Below are 17205 nucleotides of genomic sequence, written 5' to 3' on the forward strand. Positions count from 1 at the left end.
TGAATTATCAAACTTCATAATCCTGCTTTGTGAGACAGGCCATAGAAAGAACACGCACATAAACACACCATAGACACACAAAATAAGGGAACAGAGAGTCCAGCATAAGGGTGCACAACCCTATTGGGGCCACTCCAGCTCCAGAACAGTCCATCCTGGGTTCAAGGTCAGGCTGACTGATAGCAGTGAGTTTACCTGTGTGTTTGGGGTTCAGTGTGTGAGACTAACCTTCAGGTGTGGAGGTCTCCTTGCAGCGGGTGGAGGGGTTCAGCAGGCTGCTGGGGTTGGGTTGATGTTCTGGGGACTTGACTATGGCCGACATGAGAATTTGATGTCGAGCCTGGGCCGGCGTGGAAGGAGCCGCATGTTCCTGGGCTTTGAAATGAGCCGCTGTGTTCCCATAAAACAAAAAAAAACAAATATGACATCAGCTATTAAGTTGGAAATATCACGCCCCATTATCAGAAAACTAAAAAGATCCTGAAATTGACCTCATAGGACCTGGCAGGTGTTGTGATGGAGTTAAGAGAGGTCTGGGAACAGAGCAGGAAGGAGGCACAATACAGGTCGTCATTCCTAATCTCCAATAGCAAAGCTAACTTTATGGTGGCGTGAGTTTTGATGAACAAAGAAAACCACGACAACCGCCAAAAGATGCCCACAGACATGAAGCCTGTCCTATATCTGCAGCCTCACACTGGGACCTACCCTCTTCTCTGAGGGATCGCAGCTCTATCCTCATCTTCTGCAGAGCCTCTTCCAGATCAGCGCATCTTGAGCGCTCCTTCTCAAACGCCAGTTTCATGTCCCCATACTGCATAGGAACGGCCGGCTGGGCCTGTGGCACCAGCGCCCCATTAGTCGTGGTTCCTACATCCTCCCGGCGCCGTCCGAATATACCCTACTCGGAGAGGGAGCGTGTTACCAAAACACATATTTTAAATCGAAGCTGAATGTTAAAGTCGTCGTAGAAGGTTTTCCCAGACCTTCTTTTTCTTGGTGGGCTGGTCCATTTTGGCTTGGAGGAAATCAATGAGTTTGGTCTGCTGGGAGATTGTCCCCTCCATCTTCACCTTCTCATGAGAGTAGACAGCCTACAGGAAGGAACACAAATCTTCAGAGAAGGGAATACCTCCATAGACTTAAATAAATTCCCTTTGAGGACACATGAATTAGGATTTCCTTTCGGTCCCCTGAGATGCTTTGTTACTTGCCAGCATCGGGAACGCTATTTTAATATCTAACTAGGACTCTCCCTGGAGACGGCTGTATGCCATCAAACTGCAAAGGCATTTCATTGAGAACCTGTATATTCTCCAGCTGGTACTCCAAGTCGGTCCTCTCGGTCTTGAGCATGTCGGTCTGGTCCAGGGCATCCTGCAGGCCTTGGGTCAGACGGAATATGTGGCTCTTCTGAAGGTCCATCTGCTGCTGCAGCTTCCCTTGCTGGACACCAGCAGACAGATATGTTAAGTGGGGAAACAGATTAAAATCCAGTTGGCTAAATTCTCTCCATGGTTTCACTCTTTAATGAGTGAGTTATTGGGGAAAATTAATGAATAGAGGCGTGTTTCACTTTCTACCTCTTCCATCAGCCTCTGTTTCAGCTCTCTCTCCGTCTCCAGTTTCTGCTGTAAGCTGCGGGCGTTCATCTCCAGCATGGCATGCTTCTTCTCCAGATCATTGAGCTGTGAGAACAGGCAAGTGCACGTTAGATCGTTGAAACTGCTCGGTACACACACACACACACACACACACGCACACGCACTGTCCACCGAGAGGCCTGCAGCTGGGCTTTAAGTGAGATCACAAGCACTCACAGTGTCAGACAGACTTTCAGCCTTCAGTCTCTGCTCCTTCAAGGCCTGCTGCAAGGCCACGATCTCAGCCTTGTGCTCTTTGACCGCCAGCTCCACGGCCTGGCGGGATTCAGTGCTGCGCTGATCTGCACGCAGCCTGAGCACAGCACAACAGCAATGCATTTTAATGCAAATACACACGGTAACTCTCATGTATAATAACCAAGTACATTTGAGTGCATCACCTGTTCTGCTTCTCATTGTCCAACAGTCTCTGCAGGTCTCTGGTGCGTCTCTCGGCTTGGCTTTTCTCGTCCTCCAGGGCGCCTCTCCAGGCTTCCCACTGCCTCTCCTTCTCCAGCAACTCGTCATTTAGGGACTCCAGCTCCACCACCTGCTCCTCCAGCATGCTGCATGTGGTCTTCAGTGTCTCAATGTTCTGGGAGGTTGTACAAGCAAAAGTGAACATCTTTCACAGTTTTTTTGGGCGAAACCACGTGATTGTCATCTCTCCTGCATGTTCAGTGACTCAGTATTATGAGGCTTAATGATCAGATGAATCACATTTTATCTGCGACAGATATACGAAGTATAAAGTTCATTTCGATGGCCGAAAAATGCACTTTTTTGAAGAAAACATAATACAGAATACAAAGTGCAGATAGGAGGTTTTGCACTTTGGCCGTCGTTATGTTCGGGAGCTTTCAAGCGTGTGCGTTACCTGTTTTTGGTTGTTGAGATGCATCTCACGGTCGGCCACCTCCCTCCTCAGCCGGTCAACCTCCTGGCTGAGCTGCAGCTGGTCCTCCCTCTCATCCGACGCTTCATCCAACTGTTTGGACAGGTAGAAGTTCTGTCTGTTCAACTCAGCATTCTCCTGACTGAGCTGAGTGAGCTGCTCCTCCAGGTCCGTGATCACCTGAGAAAACACCAAACGGGTGGAGGTGTGAGCCGTGCTCATAGGAGGTGAACACATAATTTAAGTAATAGCACTGCTAGGCTCCTGAAAATATACATCTTTACAAAGTGTACGTTGAAGTTACTTCCAAAATGCCGCCAGGAAGACACATTATTATTAGTCAAATATAAAATAAGATCTCTTTGATGTTGTATTTGAAAGTTTAAGGAGGTAATTTGTTGAACGTTTTGCATTGTTATCCATCTACATGTTGTTAATGTTAACCTTTTGAGTGACAGTAAATATGCACGTGTAAAGGTTCATGTACTGTATGGACGCAAGTGTTTTGGAGAAAGCCAAATGAAGTAAGCAGAGACTTGATTTGGCAGCTTACACTGCAACATCATAACGAACGTTTAAAGCTGAACATTAATCACCGTCTATTCAGAAAGACACAAGGCTGCGGCGCCACTTACCGAGCAGCTGTCTCTCAAGGCATCAAACTTGCGCTGAATTTCATCTCTGTGATTCTGTGAGAAACGAGAGCAAAAATAAATAAATACAACTGCATCAGACGGCCACATAAAACGAAGAAGGACGATGCGGACTGTATCATTTCAGACAGAAAGCGTAACGCGGCAGACTGCCTCCGTCTGTGTTTTGGTGCAGCTGTATTTCTACGAAGGACTCTGGTTGCACACGTGTGTGGGTGCACGTGTTTTTCTCACCCTGAGGGCGTCGATCTCCTCCTCGGCCTCGGCGGTGGTCTCTTCCAGCTCGGTCTTGGCTTGTTGCAGTTGGCTCTCCAGGGCCAGACGTGCAGCCTGCAGGCTGCTTATCTGGGATTCGCGCTCCTGCAGGGAGAGAGTCAACTCGGACACCTGTCTCTTGATCTCCATCTTCTCTTCTTCGTGTTCGATGCCCATCTGCAGGGAAACAGGATGCGGTGAATGCCGTGTACATCACGGTGGAACCAGACCTGAAGTATTTGCATGTATTTTCAAGACATCAGAGTAAACGGTTTAAAATCAATGTCGAGGACATCTTGAGCCATTTGACCCACGATTTGTCTGATTTGCTGACATTTTATAGTTTTGTTGACGTTAATTTGAAACTAGCACTAACTTATAAAACTTCATATCGGCTACTTATGCATCGTAGAAGTAGCTTAGAGCACATTTCAAGACTGTTCAGGAACTTTCTTAATGACTTCATGAATTGAAGACCGATTCAAAAGTCCAAGTAATGAAAACAAAAAGGTGAAAATGTTTCTAATGTTTTTTTTCTGACGGGCAGTAGAGGAAAAACAAAAAGGGGAATAATTAGAGGTTCAACTGGCAGATATGGAAATGCAAACTCTTTGTTAAGAACAAAAAATGGACAGCACAGAGAAACTTAAAAGTGCATGTTGAAAAATAAAACCTCTGCTAATTGGATTTAAACTGTCACACATTGTTTAGGTCTTAAAAGGTGTGTGTGTGTGTGTGAGAGCACACAGGCCAGCAATTAACGCCAATCTGTGCACCACGTCTCAGTGGGGATGAGTGTGTGGAGGTAGAGATATGACATCCAGTCAGCAGGCTGTCTGCCGGTAACAGCGGCAGGCGGCACAGCGGGGCTCTCAAACGGGGTAAAAGAGGGCATTATGGTTCCTCAATTACGTTAAAACTTCTTTATTTTTTTTAGAGCATGTTCGAATTGGATGCACTAATGGGTTTTATGGAGCATTTCTCAGAACGGTGGGGACACATGATGCACTTTTTCCCCCCATTGTCACATATTTACATGTGAGAGCCATCTTAAAATAGGCAAAAGAGAACCTTCTTTTTCTTTAATTACAACTTTGAAGTGTAAATGTTAGACGAATAGCGTAGCGTCTCGTCAACATGGCGGCTTTAACCCTAAATCTATCTGCTGGTGGTGCAACAACGTCCTGCTTTATGGTCGTATGGTCAACACGTTGTCACCTGTTGCAATGCAGCTCCATTGTTCCAGAGACCAGATGGAGGACCATCTGATGCAGCCTGGGTACAGGCCCACTTGGGGAGAGGTGCCATTGAAGACCTCCAGTAGTTAATTAGCTGTTTATCTGAAAGGCTCTGAGCTCACTGGCTGATCAGCGGCTTTAATCCCTTTCGTGGATTGTGATGCCGTGAGGCTGCACTGTGCCGGTTAAAGGGAATCACTTAATCTGGAGCATCTCACCTCCCGCAGCCTGCTCTCCAGCTCCAGCAGCCGGTTCCTCTTGGTCTGCTCCTGTTGGCTCATCTTCTCCAGGTGCTCCTCCAGTTTGGCATTCTGGGCCTCCAGCTTTCCTGCCTGAGACTCCAGATAGAACTTCTGCTGCCGAAGCTCTGAGATCATCTCCTCTTGGGCTTTCCTGACAAAAATACACGCAAACGGACACCGATTGCTTTTCCTGTTTAACAGATACGAACTCTTAGAGACTTTAAAGAATTAGTATTCCCTAAACTACTACATTCCTAAATTAAGATGACTTGAAGCTGCATTTTCTGCAAACCACTTAAAACATGAGATGTCATCTCATGTCAAATCATCATGTTTTTAGTGGATTTGATGACGATCTTGTGAGCAAACATTGGCCTCCTCACTACGAGAGCCATGAGAATTAACAAATAATGAACTCGCTGGCCGGGAAGCTGAAACTCGTTGAACCGAGTTTCAGGTGATGATTCTCTGTCGGTCCATAATAACTCATGTTGTTGCACCGTTTTCATGTCGTCATTTGAGTTTCATAAAACGTTGATCGCAGTTAACCGAAGAGATGACACGCAGCTCACACACACATGGGATGAGGCTTGTGCGCACTCATGTAGCGATCGGAAGCCAGAGGAGGCTGAATCTGATTGGGTGGGGTCACTCATGGAAGCACAGGCTGGGCGCAGGGTCTCGTTAACTCACATGTTCTTCTGGGTGTAGATGCTGCTGTTAGCGGCCAGCTTGTTAGCCTCTGACAGCTCAGAGATGCGCTGCTCCAGGTTCTTCATCTTGGAATCCATAGCGTTGATGGTCTGCAGGCATTGGAGACACAAGGAAATGGTCACGATGGCCAAATCCCAGAGTCGTGGTGCTCACACATTTCAGCAATAGCATTTATTTGAAAGGAAACAGAACTTTGCCCTGCAGTAAAATCCTATTAGAGCCCATTAAGGTGTTTCCTGAATCTTCTGCATTCAACGTCAGACAACTGCCTCTCAAAGCTCCTTAACTCTACCACATTAACCAGATTAGGACTTGAGCCCAGGCTTTATCGTGCAACATGAAGTATATTATTCAATTTAATCCAGCTATATGTTTCAATACATTTCAGCCACTGTGACGAATCACTATGGAAAGACACACATTGGAGAAATAAAAAAAGGTATCATATGTAGAAGCAACTTTAACCCATTGAGACGTAGACAGTACATATTAAATAATATTATTAAAACTCTTGGTTAATATGAATCCTGTCTCAGGAGACGATGGATATCATTGTTACAAAGCCGGTTTCCTTACTGCTTTCTGTTCACTGATGCTTTTGTAGTTCTCCCTCGACTCTTCCTCCTGCTGGGCTTTCCGGGCCTCGAGGCTCTCCTTGTCGGCCAGGTCCTCCTTCATTTGTTCCTCCAGAACCTTCAAATCAGAGAGAACAACGTTACGCATGTTGATTTGACAAATTCACATTTAGGTTGAAGTCTGTAATTTTCTACGTGATGAAGCAGTCATTAAAAAAAATAATTCACACCCTAACATGGTTGTAAATGTACAACCTGGTGTGGAGGCTGTAATTAACTAATTAGTGTGAAACCTCACTGGTATGTGACAGCTCCCACGTATACGATAGATAGATAGATATTCAGTAGTCTGGACAATATGAGGCTGAGAAACCTTGATTTTATCTTCATAGAGCTTCTCTTTTTGAACCAGCTGGGTCTCCATCCTCTGGGCTGTGGTCTGGGCATCCCTCAGGTTCTCCTCCAGCTCCTGCAGAGTGTAGCATTACAAATATAACTGGACACCTCTAACCATACACATCCATTCAAATAACACTGCAAAGGCCTCACATTAATGTGAACCATTCAGCACACACAATAACCCTGGATTTACATGACCGAATATAATAATACAAAATAGTTTTCACTCCAACTTCAAAAGCATTAAAATCAAAAGAAATGAAGAAACTTGCAGTGAAAAGATGGAAATCCATAAGTCGACTGGAGCGGTGCCGGCTCATGTCGACGCCGGTAAAATTGGGCGTACGTTAGAATCTACGGCTGCGGTGACACCGGAGACGAGGAGCCGCTTGAGGGGGCTCGGCTAGCAAAGAGCTGACAGAAGTGAGTGTGTGCTAAGATAACCGGTGAGCGATAGATTGGGAGAGGGCAGGATCAATGGGAGGGGTGGAATTAGGGGGTGGATGGGTCAACGTATTAGCGAGCCTTATCTGCACTTCTCACCAGGATCTTTTCAGCCATCTGCTGGATCTGCTGGGATTTGGTCTGAATGTCATCTTTCAGCTTATTCTCCCTACGCTCCACCATCTCCAGCCTCTTCACCTGGTTCTCCAGGGTCTTCCTGCCCTCCTGCTTACACACCACAAAGGAATAGCATAGAATAAAACAAGGCCGGCGTAGTGGGGAACCACAGGAAACAAAACCAGTAGGATTTCATGGGTTCACTCCGGTACCTCCGTCTCTCTCAGGCGGCGTTTCAAAGTGTCGCTTGAGTCGCTTTTGCCTCTCAGGCGCTCGAGGTCTCGTTCCAGACGCTCTTTGGCCTGCCGGACGTTCTGCAGCAGCTCGGTGGCTTCTGTGCTCGCTTTCACTGCCTGGGGAGGTCAAGAGGTCAAAGGCTGCCAGTGCATCACAAATCTCTGGATATGCTTCAACTCCACTGAGACATTCACAAATAACTCCTCTACGGAATAAACAGACTATAGCCGGCTGCAGAAAGAGGAAACACAGATATATGTGCTGTAGAGGATCTAATCACTTTGTTTGAAGATTATCTTGGACGACCATTTGAATAAATGTTTTCTTATTACATTCATAAGAATTAATTTACCTTGGACAGTTTGTCTTGGAGCTCCTGGATTTTCACCTGCTGCTCAGAATTGGTCTGAAGAAACAAAGCACAGTGAACTTTTATGGTAACAGCAGCCATAAATAATAAGTATGAAGATCAATCTGAAAGGCCTCTATAGTTACCTTCTCTAGTTTGGAGAGAAGCTCCTCCACGTCGGCCTTCCCCTGCTCTTTAGCCTGAAGAACAAAAGATAGAGATAGAGGAGGCCGGGCCAAAAGATTACAATCCATCCACTTTCTGGTGGTTGCAGCAGCAGTTTCCCCATAAATGAGCTCCTGAAGGATCATCATCATCTTGAGTTTGCTTTCGAGTGTAAATCAGTGGCTTTGATCCGTTGCACGTTAAGTTTAGTTAAGTTTTGATTTCTGGTCTGAAAGTCACATTTTTAATTAGTTTAATTTAGTAGTGTAGCATCACATGTAATGTATCTTACAAAAAATATATTTGTCCTTTAAGTCCATCTGTCTATCTTTATATTCAATAATGCTGGATTGATGGCATCACGTTTACGCTACAAAACAATCATATACAGGCTTTGCAGATCATGTGCTCGGCCTCCATAAGCTTGGCTTTAATCAAAAGGAAAATTAATGAAATAAAAAAGACCAGCTTATATTACGTATTTTCCTCATTGGAGTGCAGTATAATGCACAGTTGAGGCTCTTTTTATAGTTTCATATAAAATATGAATGAATTATCTCGCCGTTTGTCGCTAACTTAATGTTGGAAAGAAACACAATATTGTGTACTTTAGATTTCTTTTGTGTTTCATAGACAACTTGACGCCCGTTTGCATCATATGATCTCAGCAGCATCTCCGGTGCAAACGTACCTTCTGGATTCTCTGCTGGTATTCCACAGCTTTCCTCTTGAGCTCCTCACTCGTCTGCCTGGAGTCTCTGAGTTCGGACTCGTAGAGGTCGCTGCGGCGCCGGGCGGCCGACAGGTCCTCCTCCAGCTGCCGGACGGTGACCTGCATCTCCTCCAGCTGAGCATGGTACTCCTGAGGCACCACATGGCACACGGGTCACCAACCAGGAAAATAAACCACCTTCCAGAGGTCAAGTTGCATCACGTTAAGCACCACTATGATGCCTCATCGTGCACCTTCATGCAACACACACGTTGTGTATTGAACAGCTGATTGAATTGTGACAATGATTAATGCTGTGAGACTTCATGCTGTGACGATCACACTCATTCTGTTCAAGTGTTGGCATCCAAGTGACAAGACTTTGTTGTTTTGACATTCTTCCTTCCTCATTACATTACATGTCATTTAGCTGACGCTTTTATCCAAAGCGACTTACAATAAGTGCATTAAACCATGAGTCCAAACTCAGAACAACAAGAATCAAGCAAGTACAATTTCTTCAATAACATCAAACTACAGAGTGCTATCAGTAAGAGACATTTAAGTGCTACTAAAGTGCTAAACTACAAAGTGCTATCGGTAAGGGACATTTAAGTGCTACTAGAGTGCTACTACGGCTCTACCTTCCCTATTCAAGGTATAGTCGAAAAATATGTGTTTTTCAATAAAGGAAATCTGCTTAGTTTGAACTTCTGACGAGGAGATGAGGGAACAAGATTGCACTACTCTTTAAATTTTAGGCCATGGCGTTGCAGAGGGGTTTTCTTAAATACATTTGCTGGTGCATTTATACTTTGTAAAAGCAGCTTTTTATGTTTAAGATACGATACAACAGCAGCCTGAACTCAGCTCCTAGAAAGGGCAACAAAGATGTCCTCCACAGATCTGCTGACGCGGGTTCTTTGTGCCATGATCTATAGAAACTGACTGTTTATGTTTATGTGTATTATAGTGCGTTATGATTATTGTTATAAAGCATTATACATATTTAAGAGTGCTTATAACTATAATTATACAGTTCTAAAAGCTATAAGATAAGATGCATGCATAATATATATAATGCATAATAAGTATGTTATAATGCATTATAGAAATGAGTCAAAAAGGGTCACCATCAATTTTTATTTGAATGGTGGAAAAAGGAAAGAGAACGTGTGGTTCCCCTGGGAGGAGGGTGGGAGAACCTCTGGCGTAATGATGGGATGCCATCTGCAGGGATGACCTCTATGAGTGTGGAGGTCGGGAGAGTCCTCCGAGGGGAAGCCCTACATGAGGAGCCATCCATGATAGTACAGAGTAGAAGCATCTGCTCAAACACCACCGTGGCTCAGTGGATGGAGTACGAACACCTCGAAGTGTCAATAAAGAAAACCTCCATCTGCAGCGCGTCGTTATGGCGATGAGGTTTGCTCGAATGAGAAGATTTACATACTTGCTCTTTAATTTCCTGCAGCTTGTCGCTCTGTTCGCGGATGTCGTGCAGCAGCTGTAGGGCCTTGTCATCCTCTCTGGAGACCTCCACACGGGCCTCCTCCAGGCTCCGCTTCAGGCTCTGCAAACAAACACACAAGCTAATGGCTGCCGTTGGGTCAGATCAACACCGACACGCAGCTCGTGTTCCAGCATCATTACGTTCAAGCATTTCTTCACACGGTGGTCGTTACGAGGACTCACGCTGCACTCCGTAATGTAGGTGGCGAGGTCTTGCTCCAGGATGGTCCTCTGAGTCTCGGAGGCCTTCAGCTCCACATCCTTCTGCTGGAGCACTGACTCCAGGTCAGTCATCTTACGCTGGAACCTGGAGATCTCTTGCTCCATCTGAATCCACCGGAGAACAGCACAATTACCACTTTCAGAAGGTCGACAACTCACAGCTTTTATTAAACGGTTATTGTTGATGGCTGAAATGCCGCAGAATCGTACAGTGACCAGGAGTTCATCAACCATAGGTTTTGATGACCAGGAATGCTCCACAAATGATTAACTTGGCAAATTACAGCAGCACCAGAGCCTGTTGATCGGTTTTAAGCCAGAATAAACACAGAACGGCTGGTAATAAAAACCCACGATTTAATGTTTTCTGTGCAACAATATGGAAATACAAAAAATACAATTTCCTAGTTTCCAGTCAGCCAACAGTGGTCTTACTCTAATCATCTCCGTCATGCCAGGTGGAGCTGCTCTTGCGTATTAAAGTATCAATGATTTGTTTGTCATGAAATACTGAAACGTGAATAGAAGCATGAAAGGAAAAGGATGAATCAAGACACTCACCTTGTGACATTTGTCTTGAGTTTCTTGTAAATCTCTGCTTTTAAGATGCAGTTTCTTTTCCATAGAGTTGGTCTTAGCAGGAGAGTTGAGGCCTGCAGACACTGACCTGAAAACAACAACATCATATGTTCTTTAGTACCATTTATGCCAAACACAAGCACTACCTGCCTGTGTTTGGACCTGAGTGTGTTTGACAGAATAATGAGACTCCGCTCTTAGAGCGCCGTAGAGTCCAATGCACTCATTCCTCTTGTTTATGGAAGGTCCGATTTTGTTTCTATTGTTTGGGAATAAGTTAGAGCTCAGTTGATTAATTTTTTTTTTTTTTCAGAGGAGAGAAAAATTCCACCGTGAATAGAAGTCCTCTAAATAAATGAATGAGCTCATGAATCCAGCAGAGGATCTTTAACAGAATTGACTCAGACTGAGTCACAGCGTTAAAAATAATCACCAAAGCAAGCACTGCTTCCTTCGACACACAATATAGAGAGTATACAATATAGAGAGTATATACAGAAACATGCACAGACACACATTTTGCTCCACACACACGGGACTCCACATTAAACGAGAAAGCGTTCCAGAAAGCTGAATCTATTGCCAATTAAAAATGTATGCTGGACATCAAAATTCATAAAGCTTCTAGTGCTTCGCTGAGTCGTTTCGGGGGCTACTGTACAGATAATATGGCAATTTAAACATCCTCAGCTAGGGATTTAAGTTGTTTTATTTTATTATCGATCTGTTCTTCCTCTCTCTTAACTATATGCTGGATTCTAACTCGGTGAGGATGGATGGACATCTTCTTCCCTTCCAACAGTGTTGGCAGGTTGCTTGTTATGCTTTAAATTGAAAATTGGAGCAAATATCAATAATGTTTTCATGGAAGCATGGGTCATATTTACTGCTGTAAACATCACGCAGGAAAAATCTAAAATAAACGCTTTCACAAGAGAGAAGCCACTCTTCCCCGAGCAGAGGGATCTGGTCGTTGTCTCTGGAGGAAAATAAATGAGGAGCCGGTGCAGACGGCATTACTGAAGAGAATCAAAGAGAGAGACTCAAACAGAATCCAAGTAAAGATCCCAAAAACTCACATTAACGCAGCCATGCACACACACGGACGGAAATGCAAACACACATAATCCTGCACAAGTTGGGTTTCAGACATTTAAAGTGGACAAATGACCGCTGACTGTAATGTGTTATTTAAATTGTGTTCTTTAACACACAAAACACGTTGTTGAACACGTGAACTAAACCATCATACTGCAGATGGTGACCCCAGTAGACTGAAGGCAGTCGATCAGTACGCTTCAGGGTGAATGTACGGTCTTATTTGGGGTCCGATCAATGTTGATGGTAAATGTCGTCGGTTGCGGTCTGTATCGCCGAGAGAGCCGAGATGGCGGTCGGATGCTTCCTGCGTCGATTTCTGACAGCTCGCAGTTCTCGTCTCCATCTCCAGAAAACCAGGTGTCCCACGCGCTGCTCGACAAGAGAACTTCCTTGTTGTCACCATGCAAGAGGATTCGGCTGGAGAGAACCCTCAGATCGCGAATAGCTCCCAATGCATCATGGGACATGAAGGCCCAGCCGGCACAGCTCTACGAGAAGAACTTTGCTTTATTATTAATAATACGGTTTGCTCAAGCTTGTTCTGGTCCAAAGGTATCTGTAATAATCAGACTTTTTAATTCTCCATCTCACATGTGACAGGTTACTGGAACTAAACTATATATTCTTGTCTTTTTTTTGCTGTGCGCAAAGGTATACTTGTCAACATTCCACACTGACAACATGTGAAATTATATGCAGTAAAGCACGAAATGTGACAACTATAACAACAGGGATTAATCTGCTGAGGAGCAGAAATGGGCTCAGTAATTTTCACAACATTTAGTTTCTTTTGTCCGAGTGGATATTTTGGTCTGATGGGGGCAAGACATAAAGAACCAGGAATATCCTCCTCACATTTCTTCAGAATCGGGTCGTTAGATTCTGCTGAGGAAAAGTCACTTGAATAATTAGGACTCATCCTCTGGGGACTATGAATATCCACCTCATGGCCATCTGGCAGTGACCATGCATGGCGGTCCAGTCAGTCGGTCCTGCTCTTGAGTGTTGAATGACCATCTGACTCAAAGCTTGTGAAATACATTGAATATTATTTACAAAAAGCCACAGAATTGTCCTATATTCCCCAAAAAAGGCATTTATGAGCCTATATTAAAGCCACCTTCCACAGATCTGAGGCAAGCTGTTAAAGGGATCTTATTGTTTGACTAATGAGTCAGACGGACAAGTTCACACAGAAGGAAACAAAAAGAATAGCAGCATCCCCTGAAATGCATTATCATGTCATAATGCTCGACTCTGGGTTCATTTCTCATTCCGTTTTGGCATTGCGAAGAAGAATGTGTGTGGATGCACAAACACACACACACACGCATTTTATGAGCTCCTCTTAATCAAGTGCAGCAAAGAAAAGGACCGGCTTCAGTTAAAACCCATGAACGGATGACAGCAAGGGACAGAGACATTAGGAGAGGGAGAAAATAAGGGGAGGCGATGAGACGGGTAAAGATGGGGGTGGGGAAACACATCCTGGTAGTAACCATAGAAATAGATTCTCTCATCCCTTTCCCCGTCTAATCTGCTCACGCCTTCTCTTCCCTTTCTGCTGCCGCTGTCATGAGCCGCAGTCTCCAGGACCATTAACCTGGGAGAGCACCACGGGGCGACGCAACAGAAGCCCCTCCCCTTTCATTATCATCAGAGGTTAGGAAGCCAAACACCATCGGGGATAATTAGTCCCAAAGCTGTGAACAGGTCAGAAGCCTCATATGCTGCACAGTAACAGAGAAAGCACAACAACAGCAGCGAGGGTGGGAGTGCACGTCTGGGGTCTCTCAGCCAACCTCAGTGACACGCTCAGCCGCATACCAATCAGTCCCAATGGCAGCATAACGCAGCTCACATCCTCCGGTCCATTCATGTGATCCATCCATGCATCGAATCAACTGGGTGCAACCCCGAAGCACAGAAGCACAGAAACCAGAACCGTGGGGTCCCTCTCCCCCCCCTCGTCTGAAACAGCATACTGCCAAACCCAACAGGCATAACGCTAACGACGGGGACACAACACCAACTGCCCAGGGCGCCTGAAACGAGGCTACCTGGTCTATGGAACGAGTTCCCCCTCAGACCAGCAGCCAAAGGGTTGCACGGGGTCTTGAACCAACAAAGGTGTGTTAGAGAGGTATGCAGGAGGTCTCTGCATTGACTACAGGAACAAGAGGGTTCTCTTTGTAAGAAAAAGCCAAACAATGCCAAGTAAACAGGGAGCACTTACTCAGTTTTGGCCAATGTTGTCAACGCTCTGCTGAAGAACCATCCTAGAAAGGGGAGATCCTGGCCCTGGAAGCCCGCTGGCAGCGCTCCTCTCTGGGCTGCCGAGGCTGGCCGGGGGGCTGCCTGCTCCGGCTCCTCAAAATTAGAGGTGTCATCTTCAGCGTGCAACGCGGGAACGAAAGGCGGGAGAACTGCAGGAGAAAGGATGGAGTGAGAGAGGGCAAGGGAGGGGGGGGGGCACAGAAGAAGGAGGAAGCAGCGATGAACAAAGTAGTACTAAATAAATGCTACAAATAAAAAAAACACAAAGAGGAGAAAGGGGAGAAAGGAAGGGAGGAGAACCGGAGCTGTGGGAGCCTAGAATGCGGTAAGTCGCGCGTTGATGCACATGCTGCCTCTGTCTGTCCCTCCCTCTCATACTCTCTCTCTCGCTCTCCCTCACTGCAGCAGAGCAAGCTAATCAGCTGGAGCTGAAGCATAAAGCTCCAGCCATGTCCAATCAACAATAAAACAACATATTTTTTTTATACAATGTATGATTATATTTTATTTGATATCTATTACTCAAATAAATCAATAAAAAAAAGATAGATATAAATAAATCTTTAACACAGTCTGCTGATAACCAGGAGGATTTTGAACACTCGTCATTAATATTCAGTGTTGATATGAATATTATAAAACAGCTGAGAGGAACGGACAAGCATCGCAATGTTTGATAAACGCTCCAGAACCAGAAAACGGAGGATTTATTCACCCGAGACACGAGTTCAATACACACTTGATGCAGCTACACCTGCGTGTGTGTGAGGACGTTATGGGAGTGTTTTCACAAAGCTGGTCAGGTGAAATGTCAAACTGTCATTTGGTGCAGACACACAGACACACACCTTTACTGTCCGCTTCCTCCCATTCTACTCTAAGATCTGGCCAGCTGCCAGCGGCACACAGCATCTCATCACTTCACTACCAACGACAACACTGGCAACGCAGTGGTTGTTTGTTGTGCGACCACACGCACACAGTACACTTGTGTATATAATAAACATTAACATTTGACAACTAGTAATATATCATCTGTCCAGCGTGTCATTTGGAGCTAAATAGAGCGTTGCTGCTGAAGAGGAGTGTTGAGTGAGAGGAATGTCCTCACCGTGTCTTATGTGGTTCCAGTCTACGCTGGAGAAGAAGGGGTGGCAGCGGAGTCCCTGGAAACCCAGTCGCTCTCCGGCTCCACAGAGCAGGCTCTGCAGCAGGTCCACAAACGGCTTACTGGCCCGCGGCTCCTCCGGAAACTTAAGGAAACACTAGAGGCAGAAACATGGACGAGAATCTATGACGTTATGCCGAGACTGACCAGACCATTACAGGTCAACCAGTGACCGAGATGTACCTGAAAGTTCAGGATGTTGTGAACCGTCTTGGTGGAAGTATCCCCTGTGAAAGGAGACCTGGCGTAGATCATCTCATACGCCATGACCCCGAGGGACCACCAGTCGCACTCGACCCCGTAGGTCCCTTGAGAGCCGTCGTTCATGGCTGCCAGGACCTCTGGGGACAGGAAGTCCTGGGTCCCAACCGATACTGTGGGAACCAACACCTGGAAACGCATCAGTGAGAAACGATGACGTCCCCGTCGAGCATCCAAACGTCAACACGTCGAGCAGACTGTGACCTTCTTACCTTTTTAGTTGCAGTCAGCCTGGCAGCGGCGCCAAAGTCCGCCAGCTTGATGTGACCGGTCCGATCGATGAGGACGTTTTCTGGTTTCACGTCTCTGCAAGTGGACAGTTTGAAGGGATTTAAAACTGCTTTCACAGAGCACAGATTACTGTAATGAGTCTCCCTCTGATGGTAATTAAATAAATTTGTAAACTGTAGCAATGTTTTTGTGTTGCGAAACATTACACCGAGTGCTGCAGGTTAAATTACAATGCTACATTTCTCATGTCCAGTTTATGACTAGCGAGGATCTACGAGTACGGGTGAGACCCTTTCTTCAACCATATGCTTCCTCAAAGCCATGAAACGCAGAGTCTTCATCCATGAAAGGTTGAATCCAGTGGCTGGAATCTCACCTGTGGACATATCCCAGCTGGTGGACAGCATGAATGGCCTCGACCAGTTCAGCCAAATAGAACTGAGCCATGGGCTCATCGAACTGGTCCTCGTATCGGTTTAGCAGGGACATCAGGTCACCGCCTGGCAAGTACTCCATTGCCTGAAGACACATTCGTATGCAGTCATTAACTGGCAGTATAAAACTATGGCAGTTTGAATACGATTAACATGAGCAGCTATCACAAACCCACTGTTGAAACATTTATGAATGACTCACAAAGAGGTCTATATTTAGAAATAAAAACAAGGCAACACGTGTCGGGCCACATGTGTTGGAGCTGACATCAAAGCTCTATTTCGGCTCGAGCTTATAGGACGGTTCTCTTCATTATGGATTCAGTTACCTAACTCTGAATACTATTGCAGATATATTTGTGATACTGCAGTCAAAGGATCGGTCCTCGACCGCCAGAAATACAGCAACAACAACATCCTTGTGTGTCTGTGATCACGGGCGAAAACAAGACATGTTTTACACATATACATACATACTGTACATACATATAGTTTGGAAACACAGATCAACCTGGTCACATTGGACTCAAGTTCTTTCTCCATGTCATCTGCATCCTGAGATGAAAGGCTGATTGGTGCTGTGTGGTGCAGCCACAACAAGCCAGAGCCCCTGGTGCATGAATGGCCGGCCAGTCTGAATGAACGGGAGCATTCTCCAGTGTTACCTAGCAACAGGGAGACCGGGTGCCTCTCTGACACACAGATAAAGATGGATGCTTTGTATTTTCATCCATGCTCGGTTAGGGAGCAGGGGGCATGAAGGAAGGTGTAAGGAGAGGGCG

General features: G+C 45.5%; 1 protein-coding gene across 8 annotated transcripts in view; it reads right to left on the reverse strand.

The window, feature by feature from the left end:
* cita (citron rho-interacting serine/threonine kinase a) overlaps nt 1-17205 on the reverse strand; it is a 32900-nt gene that overhangs the window by 11462 nt on the left and 4233 nt on the right. For 6 of the 8 annotated variants that reach the window (XR_004609460.1, XM_034531988.1, XM_034531990.1 and 3 more), the window contains exons 6-32: nt 16366-16508; nt 15971-16064; nt 15681-15887; nt 15441-15594; nt 14289-14478; nt 10934-11039; nt 10334-10477; nt 10092-10211; nt 8618-8788; nt 7908-7961; nt 7765-7818; nt 7388-7528; nt 7158-7286; nt 6589-6684; nt 6217-6333; nt 5620-5729; nt 4903-5077; nt 3426-3623; nt 3174-3227; nt 2521-2718; nt 2045-2238; nt 1821-1956; nt 1584-1688; nt 1306-1446; nt 987-1094; nt 709-901; nt 229-390 (exon numbers count right to left, since the gene is read on the reverse strand). Coding sequence is in view for 7 of the 8 variants with exons in the window: in XM_034531988.1 (XP_034387879.1) it covers nt 229-390; nt 709-901; nt 987-1094; nt 1306-1446; nt 1584-1688; nt 1821-1956; nt 2045-2238; nt 2521-2718; nt 3174-3227; nt 3426-3623; nt 4903-5077; nt 5620-5729; nt 6217-6333; nt 6589-6684; nt 7158-7286; nt 7388-7528; nt 7765-7818; nt 7908-7961; nt 8618-8788; nt 10092-10211; nt 10334-10477; nt 10934-11039; nt 14289-14478; nt 15441-15594; nt 15681-15887; nt 15971-16064; nt 16366-16508 (3694 nt within the window). In the remaining variant the exon portion in view is untranslated. The remainder of the gene's footprint in view (nt 1-228; nt 391-708; nt 902-986; nt 1095-1305; nt 1447-1583; nt 1689-1820; nt 1957-2044; nt 2239-2520; nt 2719-3173; nt 3228-3425; nt 3624-4902; nt 5078-5619; nt 5730-6216; nt 6334-6588; nt 6685-7157; nt 7287-7387; nt 7529-7764; nt 7819-7907; nt 7962-8617; nt 8789-10091; nt 10212-10333; nt 10478-10933; nt 11040-14288; nt 14479-15440; nt 15595-15680; nt 15888-15970; nt 16065-16365; nt 16509-17205) is intronic. The other 2 variants (XM_034531993.1, XM_034531991.1) reach the window with 1 other exon arrangement.

The sequence above is a fragment of the Cyclopterus lumpus genome, chromosome 5 (genome assembly GCF_009769545.1).
Source record: "Cyclopterus lumpus isolate fCycLum1 chromosome 5, fCycLum1.pri, whole genome shotgun sequence".
Classification (NCBI taxonomy): Eukaryota; Metazoa; Chordata; class Actinopteri; order Perciformes; family Cyclopteridae; genus Cyclopterus; species Cyclopterus lumpus.